This window comes from Balaenoptera ricei, chromosome 17 (assembly GCF_028023285.1).
Source record: "Balaenoptera ricei isolate mBalRic1 chromosome 17, mBalRic1.hap2, whole genome shotgun sequence".
Taxonomy (NCBI): domain Eukaryota; kingdom Metazoa; phylum Chordata; class Mammalia; order Artiodactyla; family Balaenopteridae; genus Balaenoptera; species Balaenoptera ricei.
In genome coordinates this window covers 82,540,655-82,563,996 of record NC_082655.1, presented here as the reverse complement: position 1 = coordinate 82,563,996, position 23,342 = coordinate 82,540,655, and the positions used below count along the sequence as shown (strand labels likewise).

At 43.1% G+C, this 23,342-nt stretch overlaps 1 protein-coding gene across 9 annotated transcripts in view; it reads right to left on the bottom strand.

Moving 5' to 3' along the window:
• PRKDC (protein kinase, DNA-activated, catalytic subunit) overlaps window positions 1-23,342 on the bottom strand; it is a 152,211-nt gene that overhangs the window by 122,715 nt on the left and 6,154 nt on the right. For all 9 annotated transcript variants that reach the window (XR_009498565.1, XM_059902215.1, XM_059902220.1 and 6 more), the window contains exons 8-19: window positions 14,137-14,192; window positions 14,023-14,053; window positions 13,391-13,548; window positions 8,126-8,272; window positions 6,640-6,804; window positions 5,802-5,970; window positions 5,368-5,417; window positions 4,636-4,761; window positions 3,167-3,319; window positions 1,807-1,922; window positions 1,291-1,450; window positions 204-290 (exon numbers count right to left, since the gene is read on the bottom strand). Coding sequence is in view for 8 of the 9 variants with exons in the window: in XM_059902215.1 (XP_059758198.1) it covers window positions 204-290; window positions 1,291-1,450; window positions 1,807-1,922; window positions 3,167-3,319; window positions 4,636-4,761; window positions 5,368-5,417; window positions 5,802-5,970; window positions 6,640-6,804; window positions 8,126-8,272; window positions 13,391-13,548; window positions 14,023-14,053; window positions 14,137-14,192 (1,418 nt within the window). In the remaining variant the exon portion in view is untranslated. The remainder of the gene's footprint in view (window positions 1-203; window positions 291-1,290; window positions 1,451-1,806; window positions 1,923-3,166; window positions 3,320-4,635; window positions 4,762-5,367; window positions 5,418-5,801; window positions 5,971-6,639; window positions 6,805-8,125; window positions 8,273-13,390; window positions 13,549-14,022; window positions 14,054-14,136; window positions 14,193-23,342) is intronic.

Below are 23,342 nucleotides of genomic sequence, written 5' to 3'. Positions count from 1 at the left end.
ACCGAGCTGATCTCCCTGTGCTATGTGGCTGTTTCCCACTAGCTAGCTATTTTACATTTGGTAGCGTATATACGTCCATGCCACTCTCTCACTTCATCCCAGCTTACCCTTCCTCCTCCCCATGTCCTCAAGTCCATTCTCTATGTCTTACATTCATTTTTAAATAACCCATGACAACACTGGATAAATCATTTGAAAATTACCTCTTTACCAAATTTTGCAAACAAAGCAAAGCAAAAAGACTTTTCTGGGTCCTCAGGAGACTGTTTCTGACTCTTCGGGCCAACACCCTGTCAAATAAAACAGGGAATTAGTTCCGTGAATGATAACCAGGTAATCCTGTGTCCTAATCCGGCAGTTCCCAGCCTTCCTTCCGAGGGGAACCCATTTTCATGTTGCTCAGGCCTCATGCAGAGGGGAAGTGAAATCAGCCCTGAAGACATTTCAGGCGGAGGCCAGTGAGAAACCGAGTGGGAGGTGGGAAGTGGCTTGCCGGTCAAAACCCAGGGCCTAAGTCCACTCCCCGTCCCAGTGTTCTGAAGCACACGCCTGTGGGCTGAGACACTGCTCACGCCCAGAGCCCCCAGACGCAAACCCTGTTACTTTCCAACCTCACGGGCCACCAGATCCCCTGGGTGGCCTGGGCACAGGCTGCTGAGCCGCGGCCCAGAGCTTCTGACGAGGTGAGCCTGGAGAGGGCGAGAGTGATGGTAGTGATGCCGTCCCAGCACCCCATCAGAACCCTGCGGAGCTAACGTCATCAGCCAGGTGTTGTAAATAAGAACAGAAAATGCTACTGGTTAAACTTTAAAGAGTGTCATCCAACTGCCACTCACATTATCAGTCTTTCAAAGTACTGATAATAAAATTAGTAGACTTTAAAACTGCAATATGCTATCATGTCGTATTTTAGAAGGTATTTATACACACTCATGCAACCTAAGAAACACAGGGGGCTTCCCTGGTGGCGCAGTGGTTGAGAATCTGCCTGCCAATGCAGGGGACACGGGTTCGAGCCCTGGTCTGGGAAGATGCCACATGCCACGGAGCAACTAGGCCTGTGAGTCACAACTACTGAGCCTGCGCGTCGGGAGCCTGTGCCCCGCAACAAGAGAGGCCGCGACAGTGAAAGGCCCGGGCACCGCGATGAAGAGTGGCCCCCGCTTGCCGCAACTAGAGAAAGCCCTTGCACAGAAACGAAGACCCAACACAGCTAAAAATAAATAAATTAATTAATTTAAAAAAAAAAAAAAAAACAGGAATATTCAGTGTCCTTCAAAAAACACTTACCTCAAAATATTTTATTTTCTTGGCATTTCTCACAGCAATAGATAGCAATTTGTAGAAACCACTAATGAATGGCAACCGTGTAGACTGCATAATTAATTCATATGCAAAGGAGCATACCCATGGCTCAAAAAATTCTACATGTTTCTCAGGAAGAATCTCCCTGTAAAAACAAATTTAAAGCTTAATGTAGAAATTCTCATCATATACTATTTTTATTCAGTTTTGAAATTATAAGGGACATAATCAAAACAAAATCATAATCTACGATTCCATTATATATCATTTTCAGGTGTATCTATATTCCTTGTTTTCCCTACCTGAGGATCTTTTAAATGTATTTTTTTAAAAAAAGATAAATCTCAGCTGCTACATTTAAATATATTTTAAGTTTCATACAAGCAATTTTACATTTTAAGTCCTACTATTTCATTTCTTATATCTACGTAAGTGATTTTCCTATATTACAGCCAATAATTGATAATTTCCACTCTTAAACAAACAGCATTTTTTAAATACCTGCAAAATTCCACCAGGTTGATGAAAGCTGAAAAATCTTTAGGTTTAGCAGGACGCAAGTTAGCAGCTGGGTCTGAAGTCGGGATCACCCAAACACCAGCAGCTTCATTTTCATCCTTAAAAATTAATGGTACCAAAAAAACACTGTAACATTCAACCGTTCAACAAATGACTCAGCAAGTGACTCCACAGCCAAAGCCTGAGTCTTTGAGGAAGGAATGCAGAAGTGAGGAGGTACAGACGGGCCTCGGAAGCTCACAGTAGGATCAGAACGACGGGACCCACAGAGCATGTGGCACGGGAGGCCACAGGGGACGCCGTCGGGGGAATGAAGGTGCGCGCACACACAGACACACAGGGTAGGGGGGACTAAACCTTCTCACAGGAGCAGTGTGCCGGCCAGAGGCAGACCTATCTGGGAAATGCTAATCTCAGAGGCGACAGCTGACCAGGCGGACAGTGCAAGGGGAGCGGAAGACAGAGACTAGGACATGTGCTCCAAGAGCAGGTGTGCGGCCGACAGTCTCAGGGAGTCCCTCTGGGCATGTGTGTTTATGAAATTATTTTAGACGTGAATAAGTAAAAAGCCTTAAAGAGCAACAGACCACTCCCCAGTGTCCCCTTCAACCTGTGTAAAAGCATCACGAGTGCAGCCAGGCTGACGAGGCCCAGGGCCCGCCTCTGCCCCTGCAGGACCCCCTGACTGAGCGGCCTCGGGCTCGGCCGTGGAAGCCAACGGGCAAAGTCGACTGAAGGACCCACGGGCTCAGCAGTGAGCTGTGTTCCACAGAGTCCACGCCCACTGATGTAGCCTCATCACCTGAGTGTCTTGTGATGAGGACTCCTCAGAGCGGACAGCAGCTCCAAGCCGGCAGCTTCACGCTGGGTCCCATCCTTGAGCCGGCCAGGAAAGCAGTGCAAGAACACAGGGGCAGGGGGTCTTCCCTGCCCGCCCTGGCCTACCTTCTACTGACTCCAGAGCACAGAGCTTGGAGTCTCCTCGGCTATCAACCAGAGGAACGCCAGGTTTCCCGATCCTACTGCAAAAGGCCGCCTCTACACTAAGTAAGACTTGACTCTGCTACTGCTGAGGAATGAGTAACAATCCTCGTAACAACTTTTTCCAAAGAGTTGCTTTAACTTATTAAACATATAAACTACTATCTAGTAGTTCAGAACAATCTAGTACAGAATATTTTCTACACATTAGGCAATGCAAATAAAAAAGTATCAATGACACGTATTAATGCTGATAAACCAATTTCCTGCAATCTCTACAAGTGTGTGATTTGCTCATGCTGCAGCACGCAGAGAGAGTTAGTACAAAAAGGATGCAAAATTATTACTGACAAGATCTAACCTCTTGTTCCCCAACACTCTGCTTTTCCAGTGTAAGATCCAATTTCTCGATAATCTTCAAAACTGATTTTACAAATTCATCATACAGCAAACGATTCAGACTTGGAAGGGAGGAATTGACAGAGAGAAATGCTTCATCTGCTAAAAGAGAATCCTTAAAATAAAGAAAATAATAAATTTCAACATACTGTGCAAAAAAGTATCAGTACCAGTCTTAAATAAGCATTATGATACATAAAGATGGATATGTATATTTAGGTATTAAGGAAACTCCTGTGTAAACTATAGCAGATTTACCTCAAAGTTTTCAAGCTGGAAAATGTAGATACCTTCCTAAATTATTAGGACAATACCATTTCGGTCAGATACGACTTACGCAGTCATGTAACAAACACAAACAGTAGTAAATGAGAAGATTTAGGCCAATCCTTGTCAAAGTATTTACCACATTAATGTGTGAGTGTGTGTGTGTGTGTGTGTGTGTGTGTGTGTACACATCTGTATACTATACATGTGTCACTGTGCAAATGCACATGCATGTACATATGCACATATATACGTGTGCACATATAAATACAAATGTACTCACACATATATGCATGCATACATATGTACAAATATATATCTATTCTCAGAACGGATTTAAAGTATTATAATCTATTATTTCTTTAAAAGTGAAATATTCTACCATTCCAAAAATATGGACCAATTACTCTGCCTTTACTCAAATAGTCTATGAAACTTAACCTCAAAATGTATCTAACATCACATATAAGAAAGCATATTTTAGGTAAAATTATTAACATTGCTATACTATTTTACCTCAATAAGAAAAACTCCTAAGATTTTTCACAGGATAGGAACCATCTATTGACAAACACTGCTTTTCCCAGGCTATGAATGCTTTGTCAAAGACTATGTTAAACGGTGGCCAGAACCTGGCTTAGCGCAGACACCGCTGAAGCACCTGCCAGAAACGCAGGAGGCGTGATTCTAACCGTGACAAACAGCCGTGCACCCATCTCCTTCGCACCTACTACAGCAACCGGATGTACCTTCAGCTTTAGCAAATAAAAAGAGCACAGCTCTCCCGTGGTGATAACACTGCCTGCCACGTTCTTTTTATCCACCAGCCTGGGTCTGTTTGAAAGAACAACTTTGCACCAATTACGCTATGTATGCTGCTTCTTAAGCTAAAATGAGGACTCAGCTACAGTAATTCATTAATTTTAAATGAGTTCTATGATTTTGTTCCTTTTATTTGATTTTTTTCAAGTCTCACCTTAACTATCCTAACTTACACTGTTTTAATTTTTCATTACCTGAAGTACTTAAAAAAAAAAAAACAAAAAAAAAACCCTATTGAAAGTTAGTAAAATATACTTCTGAAATAATTCTTAGGTGTAAAACTATGGAGACTAATAACGAGGAACTAAGGTACTTCTGTGGCTTTAAAATGGTCGTTTTTACCATCATCTGGTCACAGCTCAGGAGATTTCTAAAAAGATCCAAATAGTCTTTGCAGGTGGACACTCGCCATTTGCCGGTTCTAACTTCCCCTGACACACGGCGGTCCTCGGACTCAGGCTCAGCACCCTGGTGGGAAGACAAACATCCAACGCTGAGGACGCACCAGAGAGCAAGCAGCACTGCTGCGCTTTCACTGTCTGATGTGTCAGAATCCTCTAAGCCAGAAGAGCCGCCGGCTGGAGACTCTAATTTGTTTGAGGAAGACAGTATATTATGAAAGCATAATAAAGAAGCTGGAAGAATGTCACAATTTTCTAACTAGGACTGAAACAGTGATGCACTAACAAGTGTTTCAAAACAATATCCAAGGTATGTGTTATGAATAATTTACCTCAACTTCTTATACAGATCTCTCATCTCATCCTATTTCCTGTTAAAGTCACTAAGACATGCCTCCCATAATATACCTAAGTATTTTGTCCTACAGCTTCAAGAGAAAAAGATCCCTCTTTGTAAAAATGTATGTACAGTAGTAAGGTTATGTTTAAGGATGTCTCATAACCATCACCAGAAAAAGTACTTAGGTATTACAGCCTATACTTTTCAAAATGTAGCTAATGGCTAATAACAAAAAAGCCACTTTTGTATATTTACAGACTAAAAACTCTAGCAACATCTTTAGCTTTCAAGATGACAAAAGACTAACTTTCAAATCATACATTCAGAATTTACCTTTTGAAGGATCACTGGTTTAGAACATATTCTGATTAAACCTTGATGCACTATAAAAAGAAAATGAAAACAAAAAAGAAAAATACACTGAAAAATATAACCACTCAATAAAAATGACAGCCATTATCTTTTTGAATATAACTTACCTCTCAATTTTTTCTCTAAGTTTAGTAATATCTTTAGTTTTAATTTTTTTCTTTTTTTTTTCTTTTGTTTTAAATTTTAGACTATTAAGATTCAAAAGCAAAAGAAAGAGGAAAAAAAACTCAAAAAATGGATAGAAAAAGGCTATTTTGGTCCACCAAAATACTAGGAGTTCTCCAAGAGGCATCAAAATATACAAAAGAATTTGGCAACCAGATGTTCTTTATATCAAACAACATGTTAAGTATTAACCATACATCGTCCTCAAAACAAGTGAATTCCAAACTCACCCATAGTACTAATGCAATTCCAGAGAACTGGTCCTTTTTCTGCCAAGGCCAGGAAAACTTTCACTATGGCTTTGCAACACACCAACTGCATTTTTGGACTGTACTGGGGGAAACTGTCTATCTGCACGACCACGAGGTGCTCCAGAACTGGCATGTGCACCTCAGGAACCTGCCAGAAAGGAGAGCACACGAAGAGCTAGGGCAGGCAACGAATAACTACAGGGACCATACAGACAGTCACAGTAAACACAACACCATTAGACACGTATCAGATGAATGAAAAACCAGGATTATTACCTAATCTAATTTATTGCTGTGATTGTCTAAAAAAAAATCAGAGTAACTGTCTAAATGATACTTAAGGTGCAATTCTACCCCAAGCACCAATCTTAATCTTTTAGAAAGATAAAAAGTAACAAATAATTTTTCCTACTTTGGGAACAAAAAGTCAAGTTTCATGACAAAAACTGTACCGATACAAAATACTAGCTAAAAATGTCACCTTGGGGACTTCCCTGGTGGTCCAGTGGATAAGACTCCATGCTCCCAATGCAGGGGGCCCAGGTTCAATCCCTGGTCAGGGAACTAGACCCCACAGGCATGCCACAACTAGGGAGCCCGCCTGCTACAACTAAGGAGCCCATGTGCCGCAACTAAGACCTGGTGCAACCCAATAAATAAATATAAATAAATAGAGATATTAGAAAAAAAAAGGTCGCCTTGACCACAATGTGCCCGTACTGAATGCATACGAACTCCTGCTACGCCATCAAATTATCTGAAGAACTGAGGTAAAATAGTCAAAACTGTGCTCCGTTTAACCAACTATCTCACTCACCGTATCAAGGTGAAGCAAGACACTGGCAACAGACTGGAGGAAACTGGGCATCTGGTAGACGTGGTCCTCGGCCGTGTCCGTCTCGGTGAGGAACAGCTGCCGGCAGCGCTGAACAAGCTCCACGAACATGAAGCCAACGTCTTCTGGGTTTATAACCTTGCAAGGCTTTAGGAAAGGAAAACAAGCCTCTGTCAACCTTACCAACCTCAAAATAATGGTGTTTAAGGTGTCGTGTTAAGCCATGTTGTTATAAACTGAATGTTAACAAGCTTTATAATGGAGAAGAAATACAGATATAAAATACAGTGTATGTTCTAAAGATGCTTTCTGAAAAATCTGTAAGTACATTCTGAACAGTTATTAATACACAACACACCTACTGAACCCTGTGTTCTAGGCACTGGGAAGATGGTAGTTATCAAAGACAATTGGGTGCAGGCCCTGCCCAGAGGCCAGTCGCCCAGAGGAAGGGACAGACCCAAACCCCGGAGGCACAGCACACAGGCCCCAGAGGCACCTTCCTCACTCAGGCACCCGGCTGTGCCGTCCTCCGCCCGGCCGCGTGCTCCTGAGGCCCCTTAGACTCTGGCTCGAGTTCCTCCTCCAGGAGACTCTGGCCCCTGTATCTTTGCTGCGTCCTCTGCCTTCCTCCCTGTCGGCCACGCTCTGGCTACACTAGGTCACCACAACGAACAAGTCCAAGCTGGCCAGACCTCAGGGTCTGAAGCTGTGAAGCCCAGGCTCTCGGTCACCTCTGAGCCTTCTCACACACTGTTTCTTCTGCCCTAAGTACACTGAAAGGAGCCGCAGAGACAAGTGGAGATAAAGGTTTATTTTTAAGGGGAAAGGATCATCTGGAAACAAATGAGGAAGCATGAGGGAAGGAGTGAGGAGTGGTGTGGAGGGCTAGAAACAGACGCACAGACCCTACAACAGGGAAGCAGCCCTGGGAGGTAGATCTGCACAGAGGCAGGGAGTGACGTCCTCTGTCGAGCGGAAGCGCGGAGCTCCACTAGGAGGGGAGCACCCACGGCGATGCTCAATGTCCCTAAACAGCCCTCACTCAGGCACAGGGGCTCTTGCTAGCGTGCCGAGCGTCACCACCAAACTGCACCTCATCAACAATGGGCAGCGCGGCAGTGGGAAAAACGTGGTGTTTCTCATCTTCAGGTCGGAGTTATGTCTTGGTTCTGTCAACTGTACACTGTGTGCCCTTTCACGAGTTACCTAATTTCTCTGGGCCTCAGTTTCCTCACCTGTAAAGTGGAATCATATTCCTAAAAGCTTGTGGGAGAGTTATGAGTATTTGAGATAATACACATACAGAATCCTAGTACACAGCAGGCACTGAGAAAAACAAGTTAACGACAAAGCAAGTAAGAACAATATTTTCACAAGTGTGAGATGCTATTCAAAACACAATAAAGTACATTCCTTTAAACACTCAAGTGAAACTAAAAGGACACGAGCACATTAACGGGCATACCCCTGCAAACAGTCCGTATCCACGAACGGCGATGCACAAGTCCTTGCTGTTTGCATCCACGTTTCTGATGATCCCATAGAACTGCTCCATGAAGTACCGCAGCTTACTCCTGTGCGTCTCTGCGTTGTTCGCTACCATAAAAGAAAGCTGCAATTGCATAATGTTTACTTTATTAGAGACATTTCTAGGAAAACAAAGGCATCTATCCAAATGGGAAAAGGCTAGAACTGCTGAGTAAGACATTATCAATGTGTTGTCACAGTTCCACAGTTGCTTTTACTCATAAAGAACCATTTCTTCCATCTGCTTGCTTAGTCTCCAACAGGTTCAGAAAAGGCACTTTCTCAAGTAAGCCTTTATTATACGTGATGCTTTTTTCCTAGAGAAAGGGACTGAAAGAGACCAGGTAGATGCAGGAAGACGTTTGCACAAAACACAGGCTCCGGACGAAAGCTCCCTGATGAAGCAGAAGGTGCCTTTAGACTCCTCTGTGCCTCATGGTGACACAGAGCTGGGCAGCCCAGCGGCCGGTGAGTTCAGTCACCAACAGACTGGGACCCACAGGAGGGAACACGGGGACGGCTCAAAACTAAAAATCAGAAAGAAAGACAAGTGTCTTATATAGTTTTCTGAGTACAGGTCTTTTACCTCCTTAGGTAGCTTTATTCCTCCTTAGGTAGGTATTTTATTCTTTTTGTTGCAATGCTCAATGGTATTGTTTCCTTAATTTCTCTTTCTGATCTTTTGTTGTTAGTGTAGAGGAATGCAAGAGATTTCTGTGCATTAATTTTATACCCTGCAACTTTACTAAATTCACTGATTAGCTCTCGTAGTTTTCTGGTGGCATATTTAGGATTACCTATGTATAGTAGTATCATGTCATCTGCAAACAGTGACAGTTTTACTTCACTTTTCCAATTTGTATACCTTTTATTTATTTTTCTTCTCTGACTGCCGTGGCTAGGACTTCCAAAACTATGTTGAATAACAGTGGCGAGAGTGGACATCCTTGTCTTGTTCCTGATCTTATAGGAAATGCTTTCAGTTTTTCACCACTGAGAATCATGTTTGCTGTGGGTCTGTCAAATATGGCCTCTATCACGTTGAAGTAGGTTCCCTCTACACCCACTTTCTGGAGAGTTTTTATCATAAATAGGTGTTGAATTCTGTCAAAAGCTTTTTCTGCATCTACTGAGATGATCATATAGTTTTTATTCTTCAATTTGTTAATATGGTGTATCACATTGATTGATTTGCATATACTGAAGAATCCTTGCATCCCTGGGATAAATCCCACTTGATCATGGTGTATGACACAAACAGATGGAGAGATATATACCATGTTCTTGGATTGGAAGAATCAATATTGTGAAAACGACTATACTACCCAAAGCATTCTACAGATTCAATGCAACCCCTATCAAATTACCAGTGGCATTTTTTACAAAATTAGAACAAAAAATCTTAAAATTTGTATGGAGACACAAAAGACCCCGAATAGACAAAGCAGTCTTGAGGGGAAAAAACGGAGCTGGAGGAATCAGACTCCCGGACTTCAGACTATACTACAAAGCTACAGTAATCAAGACAATATAGTACTGGCACAAAAACAGAAATACAGATCAATGGAACAGGATAGAAAGCCCAGAGATAAACCCACGCACCTATGGTCAACCAATCTATGACAAAAGAGGCAAGAATATACAATGGAGAAAAGACAGGCCTCTTCAATAACTGGTGCTGGGAAAACTGGACAGCCACATGTATAAGAATGAAATTAGAACACTCCCTAACACCACACACAAAAATAAACTCGAAATGGATTAAAGATCTAAATATAAGACCAGACACTATAAAACTCTTAGAGGAAAACATAGGCAGAACCCTCTGTGACATAAATCACAGCAAGATCTTTTTTGACCCACCTCCTAGAGTAATGGAAATAAAAACAAAAATAAACAAATGGGACCTAATGAAACTTAAAAGCTTTTGCACAGCAAAGGAAACTATAAACAAGACAAAAAGACAACCCTCAGAATGGGAGAAAATATTTGCAAACGAATCAACGGACAAAGCATTAATCTCCAAAATATATACACAGCTCATGCAGCTCAATATTAAAAAAACAAACAACCCAATCCAAAATTGGGCAGAAGACCAAACAGACATTTCTCCAAAGAAGAGATATACAGATTGCAAACAAACACATGAAAGAATGCTCAACATCATTAATCATTAGAGAAATGCAAATCAAAACTACAGTGAGGTATCATCTCACACCGGTCAGAATGGCCATCACCAAAAAAACTACAAACAATAAATGCTGGAGAGGGTGTGGAGAAAAGGGAACCCTCTTGCACTGTTGGTGGGAATGTAAACTGATACAGCCACTATGGAGAACAGTATGGAGGTTCCTTAAAAAACTAAAAATAGAATTACCATATGACCCAACAATCCCACTACTGGGCATGTACCCAGAGAAAACTATTATTCAAAAAGAGTCATGCACCAAAATGTTCACTGCAGCACTATTTACAATAGCCAGGTCATGGAAGCAACCTAAATGCCCATCGACAGACGAATGGATAAAGAAGATGTGGTACGAATAAACAATGGAATATTACTCAGCCATAAAAAGGAACGAAATTGGGTCATTTGTAGCGTTGTGGATGGACCAAGAGACTGTCATACAGAGTGAAATCAGTCAGAAAGAGAAAAACAAATATCATATATTAACACATATATATGCAACCTAGAAAAATGGTACAGATGAACTGGTTTGCAAGGCAGAAATAGAGACACAGACACAGAGAACAAACGTACGGACACCAAGGGGGGAAAGAGGGGTGGGGGGTGGTGGTGGCGGTGTGATGAACTGGGAGATTGGGATTGACGTGTGCACACCAATATGTATAAAACAGATAACTAATAAGAACCTGCTGTCTAAAAAATAAAATAAAATGCAAAAAAAATAAAAAAGCTCAGACACTCAAGATGAATCTAATTCATTTCTCTCTCTCTCTCCAGTGTAATATAAGTCACTTTGTTCTCCACAATTTCTCACTCTTAAAATGCCTTAAAAAAAAAAAAAAATGCTCATTCAATAAGCAAAACAATAATGGAAAAGAAGAGTGAAGTTGGAAGACATCAACTACCTAATTTCAAGACTTAATATAAAGCTGGAGTCATCAACACAGTGAGGTACTGACTTAAGGATAGACAGAAAGACAAATGGAACAACAGTCCACAAATAAACCTCCACACACGTGGTCAACTGCTTTGTAACCACGGTGCCCAGGTAAGTCGATGGCGAAAGAAGTCTTCAACAAATGGTGCTCGAATCAAAAAAAGGGGGAAAAATCAACTTCAAACCTTACTGTACATCATACACAAAAACTTACTCAAAACGCATTATGAACCTAAACGTAAATATTAAAACCATGAACTACAAATCTCCTTGTGGAAAACTAGGAGAAAATCTCTGCAACCACAGGATAGGTAAAGTTTTCTTAGGGCATAGAAAAGAGGACCAACTGGAAAACTGGTAAATTGGACTTAAACTTTAAAAGTCCTGCTCTTCGAAAGATACAGCTAAGAAAAAGAAAAGGGAAGCCACAGAGAAAAACTATTTGCACTATTTTTAGAAAAGGGTTTGTCTCCTAATTGTATAAAGAACATTTACAGCTCGTTAATAAAATGACATACAACCTGATTTCAAAGCAAGTGAAAGATCTGAAGGAATACTTCACAAAACAAGACATAAGAATGGCAAACCACTACAGGAAAAAAAGATCAATAGTCACCACGGAAATTCAAATTAAAATCACAGTAGGGTAACACTGTACACCCATCAGAGGGGCTGAAATTAAAAAGACTGGCAATTCTAGGTGTTGGCAAGAACGTGGGGTGGCTGGAACTTACCGGTGGGGATGGAAAACGGTGCAAACAGTTTGAAAGAGAGTTTAGCAGTCGCTCATAAATTGCAACCTATCCGTACCATGCGCCCCAGCAATGCCACTTCTAGGTGTCTGCTCCAGAGCCATGAGGACAGTCGGCAAGGGTGCTGCTCAGCAATGTCCTCAGCTGGTCCCGTTACAAGAACCCCCGCAGCCCAACCCCTGGTAGCCATGCGTCTGCTGCTGCATCTGGGACTCTATTCCTGTTTTGTGGATGGGTTCATTTGTACCCTCTTTTTAGATTCCACGTGTAAGTGCTATCTTATGAAAAAATAAAATAAAGCAGTATGGGCTTCCCTGGTGGTACAGTGGTTGAGAATCCGCCTGCCAATGCAGGGGACACGGGTTCGAGCCCTGGCCCGGGAAGATCCCACGTGCTGTGGAGCAAATATGCCCATGCACCACAACTACTGAGCCTGCGCTCTAGAGCCCGCAAACCACAACTACTGAGCCCACATGCCACAACTACTGAAACCTGTGTGCCTAGAGCCTGTGCTCCGTAACAAGAGAAGCCACCGCAATGAGAAGCCCGTGCACTGCAATGAAGAGTAGCCCCCGGTCGCCACAACTAAAGAAAGCCCATGCACAGCAACAAGACCCAACACAGCCAAAAATAAATAAATAAATAATTTTTTAAATAAATAAATAAATAAATAAAGCACTAAAACAGCCCAAGCTGGAAACGTCCCAAGAGTCCCTACAGGAGCTGTGGGATACGCCTGCAGCAGGACAGCTGCTGTGCCCCAGGTGCGCGAGGGCTCCCAACGCCACTCTTCAGAATGTCCGTCAGCGCCGCCCCAGCCAGTCTCATTCCCGCCACCAGCCCACCCCTCGGGTGTTTCCAGCTGCCAGTGGGCGCTCAGAACCACAGCACCTGCTCCTTGGCCGACGGAGACACCCAGCCACCTGCAGGCTCCCCCTGCACCCACACCCCAGCTGGACGGAAAGACCCCAGGGCAGGTGGGCTCATCTCAGTCACGAAGCCACGGAGACACAAGCATCTTGTCTTAACGTGGCAGCTGACCCTGACCCCACCCTCACTGGGCCACCGGCTCCAGGGAGCCCAGGCCCCCCAGCCGTCCCTCCCTGCCGCCACTTCTTCTATCCAGCCTTGGCTCAGAGGCCCTGATCCGATCTGGCATCTTCTGAGCTTTCTTCCAGACCTGCTGCCACCCATGCGGCTGATGGATAAGCATGCTTTTTCTTTAAGTACCACAGAAGCTAATGGATCAACTTGTATTTACTTTTCAAACGTTCATGCACAAGATTGGAATTTAATTTTTTGCATAGAAAGAATTTTAAACAGTACCTGCTTCAGGAAAGATTCCAGAGCTGAATATGCAGCTTTTTTCAATTCTACATTTGTGTGGCTACACCATTTCGACAGTATTTCAAATAAAGAAACGTAGTTGTCCAGGAGGCAGGTGCTAAACTGAGATGCATGCAGGGTAAATATGGACAAGCCAGCTGCAAATGCAAAATACATCACATTTAAAATACGACAACAAAGGGTGGAACAAAGAGCTAAGAAAAAGCTTCAGCCACACGTCAAATTAAAACTGTGCTCACAAAGGAGGCTCCAGTATCCTTACTCTAGTGACCCAGTGGTCCCCTTAGACCTCTGATGCCTCCATCCTCCATCTGAATCGACAGGCCCGTGACTCCGAAAACAAAGGTCGGAAGTAGGATCAGGGTTTATTTAGATAAAGTCAGAATCAAACAATCTGGATTCCCTGAGAGTTGCTCTAAAGTGATTTTTTCTGCAATCATGTGATCTAAGTGTAACCATCTCAACCAGCGCCCAAGAGGCCCCGTCATAACCGTATGGGAGCATCACAGGTGTCATTGCACTGACTTTCACTCACAGTTTAAGCAAACGTTTACTCAATGCATTAACTTAATAATCTGAAACATTCCACCTCATTAAATATAGAATCTTACCCAAAGGCACCGCGTATCTCTTCAGATCAATCTAATAAAAAAAAAAATTTACCATCAATTTTTGACAATCACAAGGCTCAGCTGAAAAAGAATTAGAGGAATATTAAATCTTACCTGAGGACAGATTGCCTTTAGTGCAAAATCAAAAATCTCCCTTGAAGTCTGGGGATCTGGGGAAAAACAGGAAGCAGCCGCTGTCACAGAGCACAACAGTATCACCTGACCAAGCTCACAAGACCTTCAAGCTAACAGCTCTGCTTCAGACAGCACGGCCTCCTCCTCCCTCACCTGTCTTCGTCCGACTGACCCTCGAACACTCTGTCCCGCTGGTGCTGACAGCGACCGGCGCTGCCTGTGCCGAGCTGGGCTCTGCTCTGGTCTCCTGGCGTCAGCCTCCTCCAGGGGAGCCCCCCTCAGGCACCCTGCAGGCCTCTCCGCCCCGGCTCGCGAGCCGACCCTGCCCGCGTGCACAGCGGTGCGTACCGTGTCTCGGGAGGCGGCCACGGCCGTGCCCTGAGGTCCCCCTCCTCCCGCAGGACCCAGTCCTATGTGGCGCACGCACGCTGAGTGCGGGTGCTGCACGGCGGCCGCAGCTAGACACGCCCAGGACGAGGAGCCAGGCTCCGGCCTGCAGCCCAGGAAGCAGGGGACGGACCGCAGCTGCCCACTGCCGCCAGGAGCCAGGGCTCGCGGCGCCGCACCAGAGCCCACCTCAGCCAAAGCAGGCAGGCAGACCTCGCACACATCAAGGCCCAGACCTGTCCCTTACAGAAAAATCACAGCGCAGAAGCCCCTCTCACACTGACCCCGCGTTCTGTGCGGCCTCACCCCTCGCCAGCACTCTGCAGCAGGCAACCCAGCTCTCGTGGACCCGACCACAGCCGGCAGCCTGGACGCCCGGGAACCCACTGCCCCTGCTGCCTGGAACGTCCTCCCCAGCCCCTCCCCAGCAGGCCCCTCGCCACCCTGCAGGCCTTCGCCTCTCGTCACCTCCCCAGAAGGAACCGTGGCCTGGGCACCTCCTCCATCTCTCCATGCTCAAGATTCCTCCTCACAGCAGCCGGTGTGCGTGCACAGATGAACCCTGAAATCTGCGGAGCCTGGGCTCCTCGTCCGTTTCCTCACCACACTGAGCTCGCGATGGCAGGAACCCGGGGATTCCCATCTCTGAGCCCAGCACCCAATCCATCACTCTTCAGACAGAAGACACCCAGGAAAGACATGCTCTATGAACAAACGTATTAGTACCGAGTATTACCGCCTGAAGTCACACAATCACAGCGTGACTGTAAACTGTGAATTTTAGCCTCAGACCAAGGCCTACATCCCAGTCCTGCCACGTTCTGGTTACATTAGTTTCCTCTCGCTGCTGTAACCAATTATCACAAACTCAGTGGCTTAAAACAACACAAACTTATTACCACACACAGTGAGGTGAGAAATCTGAAAGGTGAGAAATCTGAAACAAAGATCACAGCTACAAGTAGAAAACTCTGAGAACGCCCTGAGGACCAGCAGGACAGACCTTGCACAGCTGAAAGTAGAAAGGAGCAGCCACGCAGAGGGACCGGAGCAGTGTGGCCTGCTCCCCCAGCACTGCGACCGCAGGGTCCGGACCCCACATCGGGCTCCCCAGCTGGAGACCCTGCACCCGCAAGACGAGCCCCCAGAACATCCGGGAGAGCCAAGGGACTGCAGGGAACGAGAGCCGCTCCCCCCAAGGCCCAGCACAGGGGCTGCAGCTTGAAAAGCGCCTGGGTCTCCTCTCCCATGAAGGAGTGGCATGGACTAACTCCAAGTCGTGTGCCACAGGGGCAGGGCTCTGCTGGCACGTTCTCAGGGTCCCCAGGGGCTGGCGGGCACCAGATGCTGGCTGTGGGAGCCCTGCCCTCCACCAAGCTGGCCGGGTACCGCCAGTCCCTTTCTGACTCCCCATCTTACCCGTCAGCCCCGCTCACCCCACCCGGTTTCAGCTGCAGACCCACCACGGCCCGCGCTCCTCCAAAGCAGCCCCCGCCCCGCCAGTTCTGGTGCATGCCCTCGGCCGGGACCAGGGCCCCTCCAAATCCACCCCTGCCAGACCAGACACCTCTGGCCAGCACCAGCATCCCCCAACGTGGCTCCTGCCCCAAGGGCTGGCCGCACACTCCGGAGCACCAGCAACAGCTGTATCCGGGCCTCAGAGCCCAGCGCACACGGTAGCGCACGGGAGGCCAGCCTGGCCCGGCCACACAGAGGACGCTCCTGGGGCACCCGGCTCCAGTGCAGTCTGGCGGCACTGCACTACCGGGCCCCACAGGGCACCCTCTACACCAAGCCCAGGAAGAGCAGCTGACCTACCAAATGCACAGAAACAGACACACAGAATCAGACAAGATGAGGAGCCAAAGGAACATGTTCCCTCCTACACTGCTGATGGGAAAGTAAACTGTTGCAGCCACTGAGGAAAACTGTGTGCAGGTTCCCCAAAAACTTAAAAATAAAACTACCACATGATCGAACTACAATCCTGCAGCCTGTGGAAGGAAAACCACATTCACAGACAGATAGACAAAATGAAAAGGCAGAGAACTTTGTACCAGATGAAGAAACAAGATAAAACCCCAGGAAAACTACTAAATGAAGTGGAGATAGGCAACCTTCCAGAATAAGAATTCAAAATAATGACAGTGAAGATGATCCAGGACCTCAGAAAAAGAATGGAGGCAAAGATGGAGAAGATGCAAGAAATGTTTAACAAAGACGTACAGCAATTAAAGAACAGATACCTAGAAGAATTAAAGAACAAACAAACAGAGATGAACAATACAGTAAGTGAAATGAAAAATACACTAGAAAGAATCAATAGCAGAATAACTGAGGCAGAAGAACAGATAAGTGACCTGGAATACAGAATGGTGGAATTCACTGCCACAGAACAGAATAAAGACAAAAGAATGAAAAGAAATGAAGACAGCCTAAGAGACCTCTGGGACAACGTTAAGTGCACCAACATTCGCATTATAGGGGTCCCAGAAGGAGAAGAGAGAGAGAAAGGACCTGAGAAAATACCTGAAGAGATTATAGTCGAAAACGTCCCTAACGTCGAAAAGGAAACAGCCACCCAAGTCCAGGAAACGCACAAAGTCCCAGGCAGGATAAACCCAAGGAGAAACATGCCGAGACACAGAGTAATCAAATGGACAAAAATTAAAGACAAAGAAAAATTACTGAAAGCAACAAGGGAAACCAACAAATAATATACAAGGGAACTCCCATAAGGTTAACAGCTAATTTCTCAGCAGAAACTCTACAAGCCAGAAGGGAGTGGCATGATATATTTACAGTGATGAAAAGGAAGAACCTACAACCAAGATTACTCTACCTGACAAGGATCTCATTCAGATTCGACAGAGAAATCAAAAGCTTTACAGACAAGCAAAAGCTAAGAGAATTTGGCACCACCAAACCAGCTCTACAACATATGCTAGAGGAATTTCTCTAAGTGGGAAACACAAAAGAAAAGGACCTACAAAAACAAACCCATAACAATTAAGAAAATGGTAATAAGAACATGCATATCAATAATTACCTTAAATGTGAATGGATTAAATGCTCCAACCAAAAGACACAGGCTCACTAAATAGATACAAAAACAAAACCCATATATATGCTGTCTACAAGAGACCCACTTCAGACCTAGGGACACATACAGACGGAAAGTGAGGGGATGGAAAAAGATATTCCATGCAAATGGAAATCGAAAGAAAACTGGGGTAGCAATACTCATATCAGATAAAATAGACTTTAAAATAAAGAATGTTACAAGAGACAAGGAAGGACACTACATAATGATCAAAGGATCAATCCAAGAAAAGGATATAACAATTATAAATATATATGCACCCAACATAGGAGCACCTCAATACATATGGCAAATGCTAACAACCATGAAAGGAGAAATCGACAATATCACAGTAATATAGTAGGAGACTTTAACACCCCACTTACACCAATGGACAGATCAAACAGAAAATAAATAAGAAAACACAAGCTTTAAATGATACATTAAACAAGAGGGACTTAATTGATATTTATAGGACATTCCATCCAAAAACAGCAGATTACACTTTCTTCTCAAGTGCACACAGAACATTCTCCAGGATAGATCACATCTTGGATCACAAATCAAGCCTCGGTAAATTTAAGAAAACTGAAATAATATCAAGCATCTTTTCTGACCACAACGCTATGAGATTAGAAATCAATTACAGGGGGAAAAAAACATAAAAAACACAAACACATGGAGGCTGAAGAATACATTACTAAATAACCAAGAGATCACTGAAGAAATCAAAGAGAAAATCAAAAAATGCCTACAGACAAATGACAATGAAAACACGATGATCCAAAACCTATGGGATGCAGCTAAAGCAGTTCTAAGAGGGAATTTTATAGCAATACAAGCCTGCCACAGGAAACAAGAAAAATCTCAAACAATCTAAACTTACACCTAAAGGACTAGAGAAAGAAGAAACAGAACCCAAAGTTAGTAGAAGGAAAGAAATCATAACGATCAGAGCAGAAATAAATGAAACAGAAACAGAGAAAACAATAACAAAGACCAAGAAAACTGAAAGCTGGTTCTTTGAGAAGATAAACAAAATTGATAAACCTTTAGCCAGACTCATCAAAAAAAAGAGGGAAAAGACTCAAATCAATAAAATCAGAAATGAAAAAGCAGAAGTTACAACAGACACAGCAGAAATACAAAGCAAAGAGACTACTACGAGCAACTCTATGCCAATAAAATGGACAACCTGGAAGAAATGGACAAATTCTTAGAGAGGCATAACCTTCCAAGACTGAACCAAGAAGCAATAGAAAATAAGAACAGACCAATCACAAGTAATGAAACTGAAACTGTGATTAAAAATCTCCCAACAAACAAAAGCCCAGGACCAGATGGCTTCACAGGTGAATTCTATCAAACATTTAGAGAAGAGCTAACACCTATCCTTCTCAAACTCTTCCAAAAAACTGCAGAGGGAGGAACACTCCCAAACTCATTCTATGAGGCCACCATCACCCTGCTACCGAAACCGGACAAAAATCCTACAAAAAAAGAAAATTACAGACCAATATCACCAATGAATATAGATGCAAAAATCCTCAACAAAATACTAGCAAACAGAATCCAACAACATATTAAAAGGATCATACACCATGATCAATCAAGTGGGATTTATCCCAGGGATGCAAGGATTCTTCAATATACGCAAATCAATCAATGTGATTCACCATATCAACAAATTGAAGAATAAAACCCAAATGATCATCTCAATAGATGCAGACAAAGCTTGTAATAAAATTCAACACCCATTTATGATAAAAACTCTCCAGAAAGTGGGCATAGAGGGAACCTACCTCAACATAATAAAGGCCATATATGACAAACCCACAGCAAACAGCTTTCTCAATGGTGAAAAACTGAAAGCATTTCCTCTAAGATCAGGAACAAGACAAGGATGTCCACTCTCACCACTATTATTCAACAGTTCTGGAAGTCCTAGCCACAGCAATCAGAGAAGAAAAAATAAATAAAAGGAATACAAATTGGAAAAGAAGAAGTAAAACTGTCACTGTTAGCAGATGACATGATACTATACATAGAGAATCCTAAAAATGCCACCAGAAAACTACTAGAGCTAATCAATGAATTTGGTAAAGTTGCAGGATACAAAATTAATACACAGAAATCTCTTGCATTCCTATACACTAACAACGAAAGATCAGATAGAGAAATCAAGGAAACAATACCATTCACCATTGCAACAAAAAGAATAAAATACTTAGGAATGAACTTACCTAAGGAGGTAAAAGACCTGTACTCAGAAAACTATAAGACACTGATGAAAGAAATCAAAGATGACACAAACAGATGGAGACAAATATCATGTTCTTGGATTAGAAGAATCAATACTGTGAAAATGACTACTACCCAAAGCATTCTACAGATTCAATGCAATCCCTATCAAATTACCAGTGGCATTTTTTACAAAACTAGAACAAAAAATCTTAAAATTTGTATGGAGACATAAAAGACCCCAAATAGCCAAAGCAGTCTTTTGAGGGAAAAACATGGAGCTGGAGGAATCAGACTCCCTGACTTCAGACTATACTACAAAGCTACAATAATCAAGACAATATAGTACTGGCGCAAAAACAGAAACATAGATCAATGGAACAGGATAGAAAGCCCAGAGATAAACCCATGCACCTATGGTCAACTAATCTATGACAAAGGAGGCAAGAATATACAATGGAGAAAAGACAGGCCTCTTCAATAGGTGGTGCTGGGAAAACTGGACAGCTACATGTAAAAGAATGAAATTAGAACACTCCCTAACACCATATACACAAATAAACTCAAAATGGACTAGAGACCTAAATGTAAAACCGGACAGTATAAAACTCTTAGAGAAAAACATAGGAAGAACACTCTTTGACATAAATCACAGCAAGATCTTTTTTGATCCACCTCCTACAGTAATGGAAATAAAAACAGAAATAAACAAATGGGGGCGTAATGAAACTTAAAAGCTTTTGCAAAGCAAAGGAAACTACAAACAAGATGAAAAGACAACCCTCAGGAGAAAATATTTGCAAACGAATCAACAGACAAAGCATTAATCTCCAAAATATATAAACAGCTCATGCAACTCAATATTAAAAAAATGAACAACCCAATCCAAAAATGGGCAGAAGACCTAAATAAACATTTCTCCAAAGAAGACATACAGATGGCCAAGAGGCACATGAAAAGCTGCTCAATATCACTAATTATTAGAGAAATGCAAACCAAAACTACAAGGAGGTATCACCTCACACCAGTTAGAATGGGCACCATCAGAAAATCTACTAACAACAAATGCTGGAGAGGCATTTATTGGAGAAAAGGGAACCCTCTTGCACTGTTGGCGGGAATGTAAACTGATACAGCCACTATGGAGAACAGTATGGAGGTGGCTTACAAACTGAAAACAGAATTACCATGTGAACCAGCAATCCCACTACTGGGCATATACCCAGAGAAAGCCATAATTCAAAAAGACACATGCCCCCCAATGTTCATTGCAGCACTACTTACAATAGCCAGGTAATGGAAGCAACCTAAATGCTCATCTACAGACAAATGGATAAAGAAGATGTGGTACATATATATGAAATACTACTCAGCCATAAAAAGGAACAATCTTGGGTCATTTGTAGAGACGTGGATGGATCTAGAGACTATCATACAGAGTAAAGTAAGTCAGAAAGAGAAAAACAAATATAGTATATTAATGCATATATGTGAACCTAGAAAAATGGTACAGATGACCGGTTTGCAGGGCAGAAAGAGATAAAGACATAGAGAACAAACGTACGGACACCAAGGGGGGTAAGTGGCAGGGGGGTGGTGGTGGTGGGATGAATTGGGAGATTGGGATTGACATATATACACCAATATGTATAAAATAGATAACTAATAAGAACCTGCTGTATAAAAAATAAAATAAAATTCAAAAATTCAAAAAAATAAACAACCACAGGATCCAGCAATTTAACTTCTATTTACCCAAAGAAAACGAAAATACTAATTAGAAAAAATATATGCACTCCAGTGTTCAAAACAGCATTATTTACAACAGCAAAATATGGAAGCAGTCTAAGTGCCCATGGATAAATGAATGGATAAAAAAAATGTGGTGAATATTTATGTACATACACCTATTTGTAGGAATACTATTCAGCCATAAGAAACAAAGAAGTCTTGCCACCTGCAACTACATGGATGGGCCTAGAGAGTATTATGCTAAGTGAAGTAAGTCACACAGAAAGACAAACACCACGTTATTTGTCTCACTTATATGTGGAATCTAAAAAACAAATGAACAGAAACAGACAGGTACAGAGAGCAAACTGCATGTTGCCAGAGGGAATGGGGGTGGGAGGATGAGTGACACAGGTGAAGGAGATTAAGAGCCACAAACTTCCCACTGTGAAGTCAGTCAGTCACGAGGATGTGACACACAACATGGGGAATATAGTCAATAATATCATAATAACTTCGTTTGGTGACACATGGTTACTAGACTCATCGAGGTGATCATTTCCAAAGGTATTTCATGGTCAGATCACTATGCTGTATGCCTGAAACTAACATAATATTGTATTGCAACTATACTTCATTTAAAAAAATAAAATAGGGAATTCCCTGACGGTTCAGTGGTTAGGACTCGGCACTTTCACTGCCAGGGCCCAAGTTCAATCCCTGGTCAGGGAACTTAGATCCTGCAAGCCGTGAGGCACGGCCAGAAAAAAAAAAAAAAGAAAATAACATAAAGTCAAGGTGTCATCAGGGTGTGTTCTTTTCTAAAGGCTTTCAGGGCTGCCTTCTCCTGACTCTAGAGGCTGCTCGCTCTCCTTGGCTCCGGGCTCCTTCTCCATCCTCAAAGCCAGCTTCTCCTGTCACAGGGACCATGCAGCCTCCCTCACCCCCGTTTAAGTACCTTTGTGATCATACTGGGCCCACCTAGATAACCTCATCTCACAGTCAGGTGATGAGCAACCTTAATCCCGTCTGCAACCTGTCTCCCCTTTGTGATATAACCTAAGTCACAGGTGCTGGGATTAGAATGAGGATGTCTTTGGAAGCCATTATTCTGCCCACCTTGCTACCTGAGTGACTTTGGAGAAGTTACTTAGTTCTAGTTTTCTAATCTATGAAACAAAGATATTATCACCTACCTTAGTGAGTTATTACAGGAATTTTCCTTGCAATATGAACAATCTTTAGCACAAATAAGCAGTAAGTGCTATTATTTTTCTTGTTCGCCAAATGTCAATTAATATAGGAAGCAAGAACAAAAAGAAATAAGCAACATTACCTGCCACCAAGGTCAAGTGACAAAATAAACATACAACCTGGTAGATTAAAAATACGTCACAGAAAGTGCTGTCACAGAGAGGACTACAGAAGCCCAAAGAAGTGACCCACACAGGGGGAGCATAAAGGCTTCAGAAAACAGATCTTTGAGCAGGAACCTGACAGGGTGGGAAGCTGGCCACAGACATGGATCAAAGAGAGAGGAGACCGAGGAAGGGAAAGCAGGTGGAGCTGCGCCAGCGTTCCTGGTCAGAGGCAACAAAGACGGGGTGAATAGGCACACTAGGCGGAAACATCCGAAACTGCCGTTTTCACAGGCCAAAATCACTGGATACTGGCAATTTCTTAAGTTTCGATTTAATAAAAGCAAACACATGCTGGAGGTAGAAAAATTTGGCAATTATCTGAA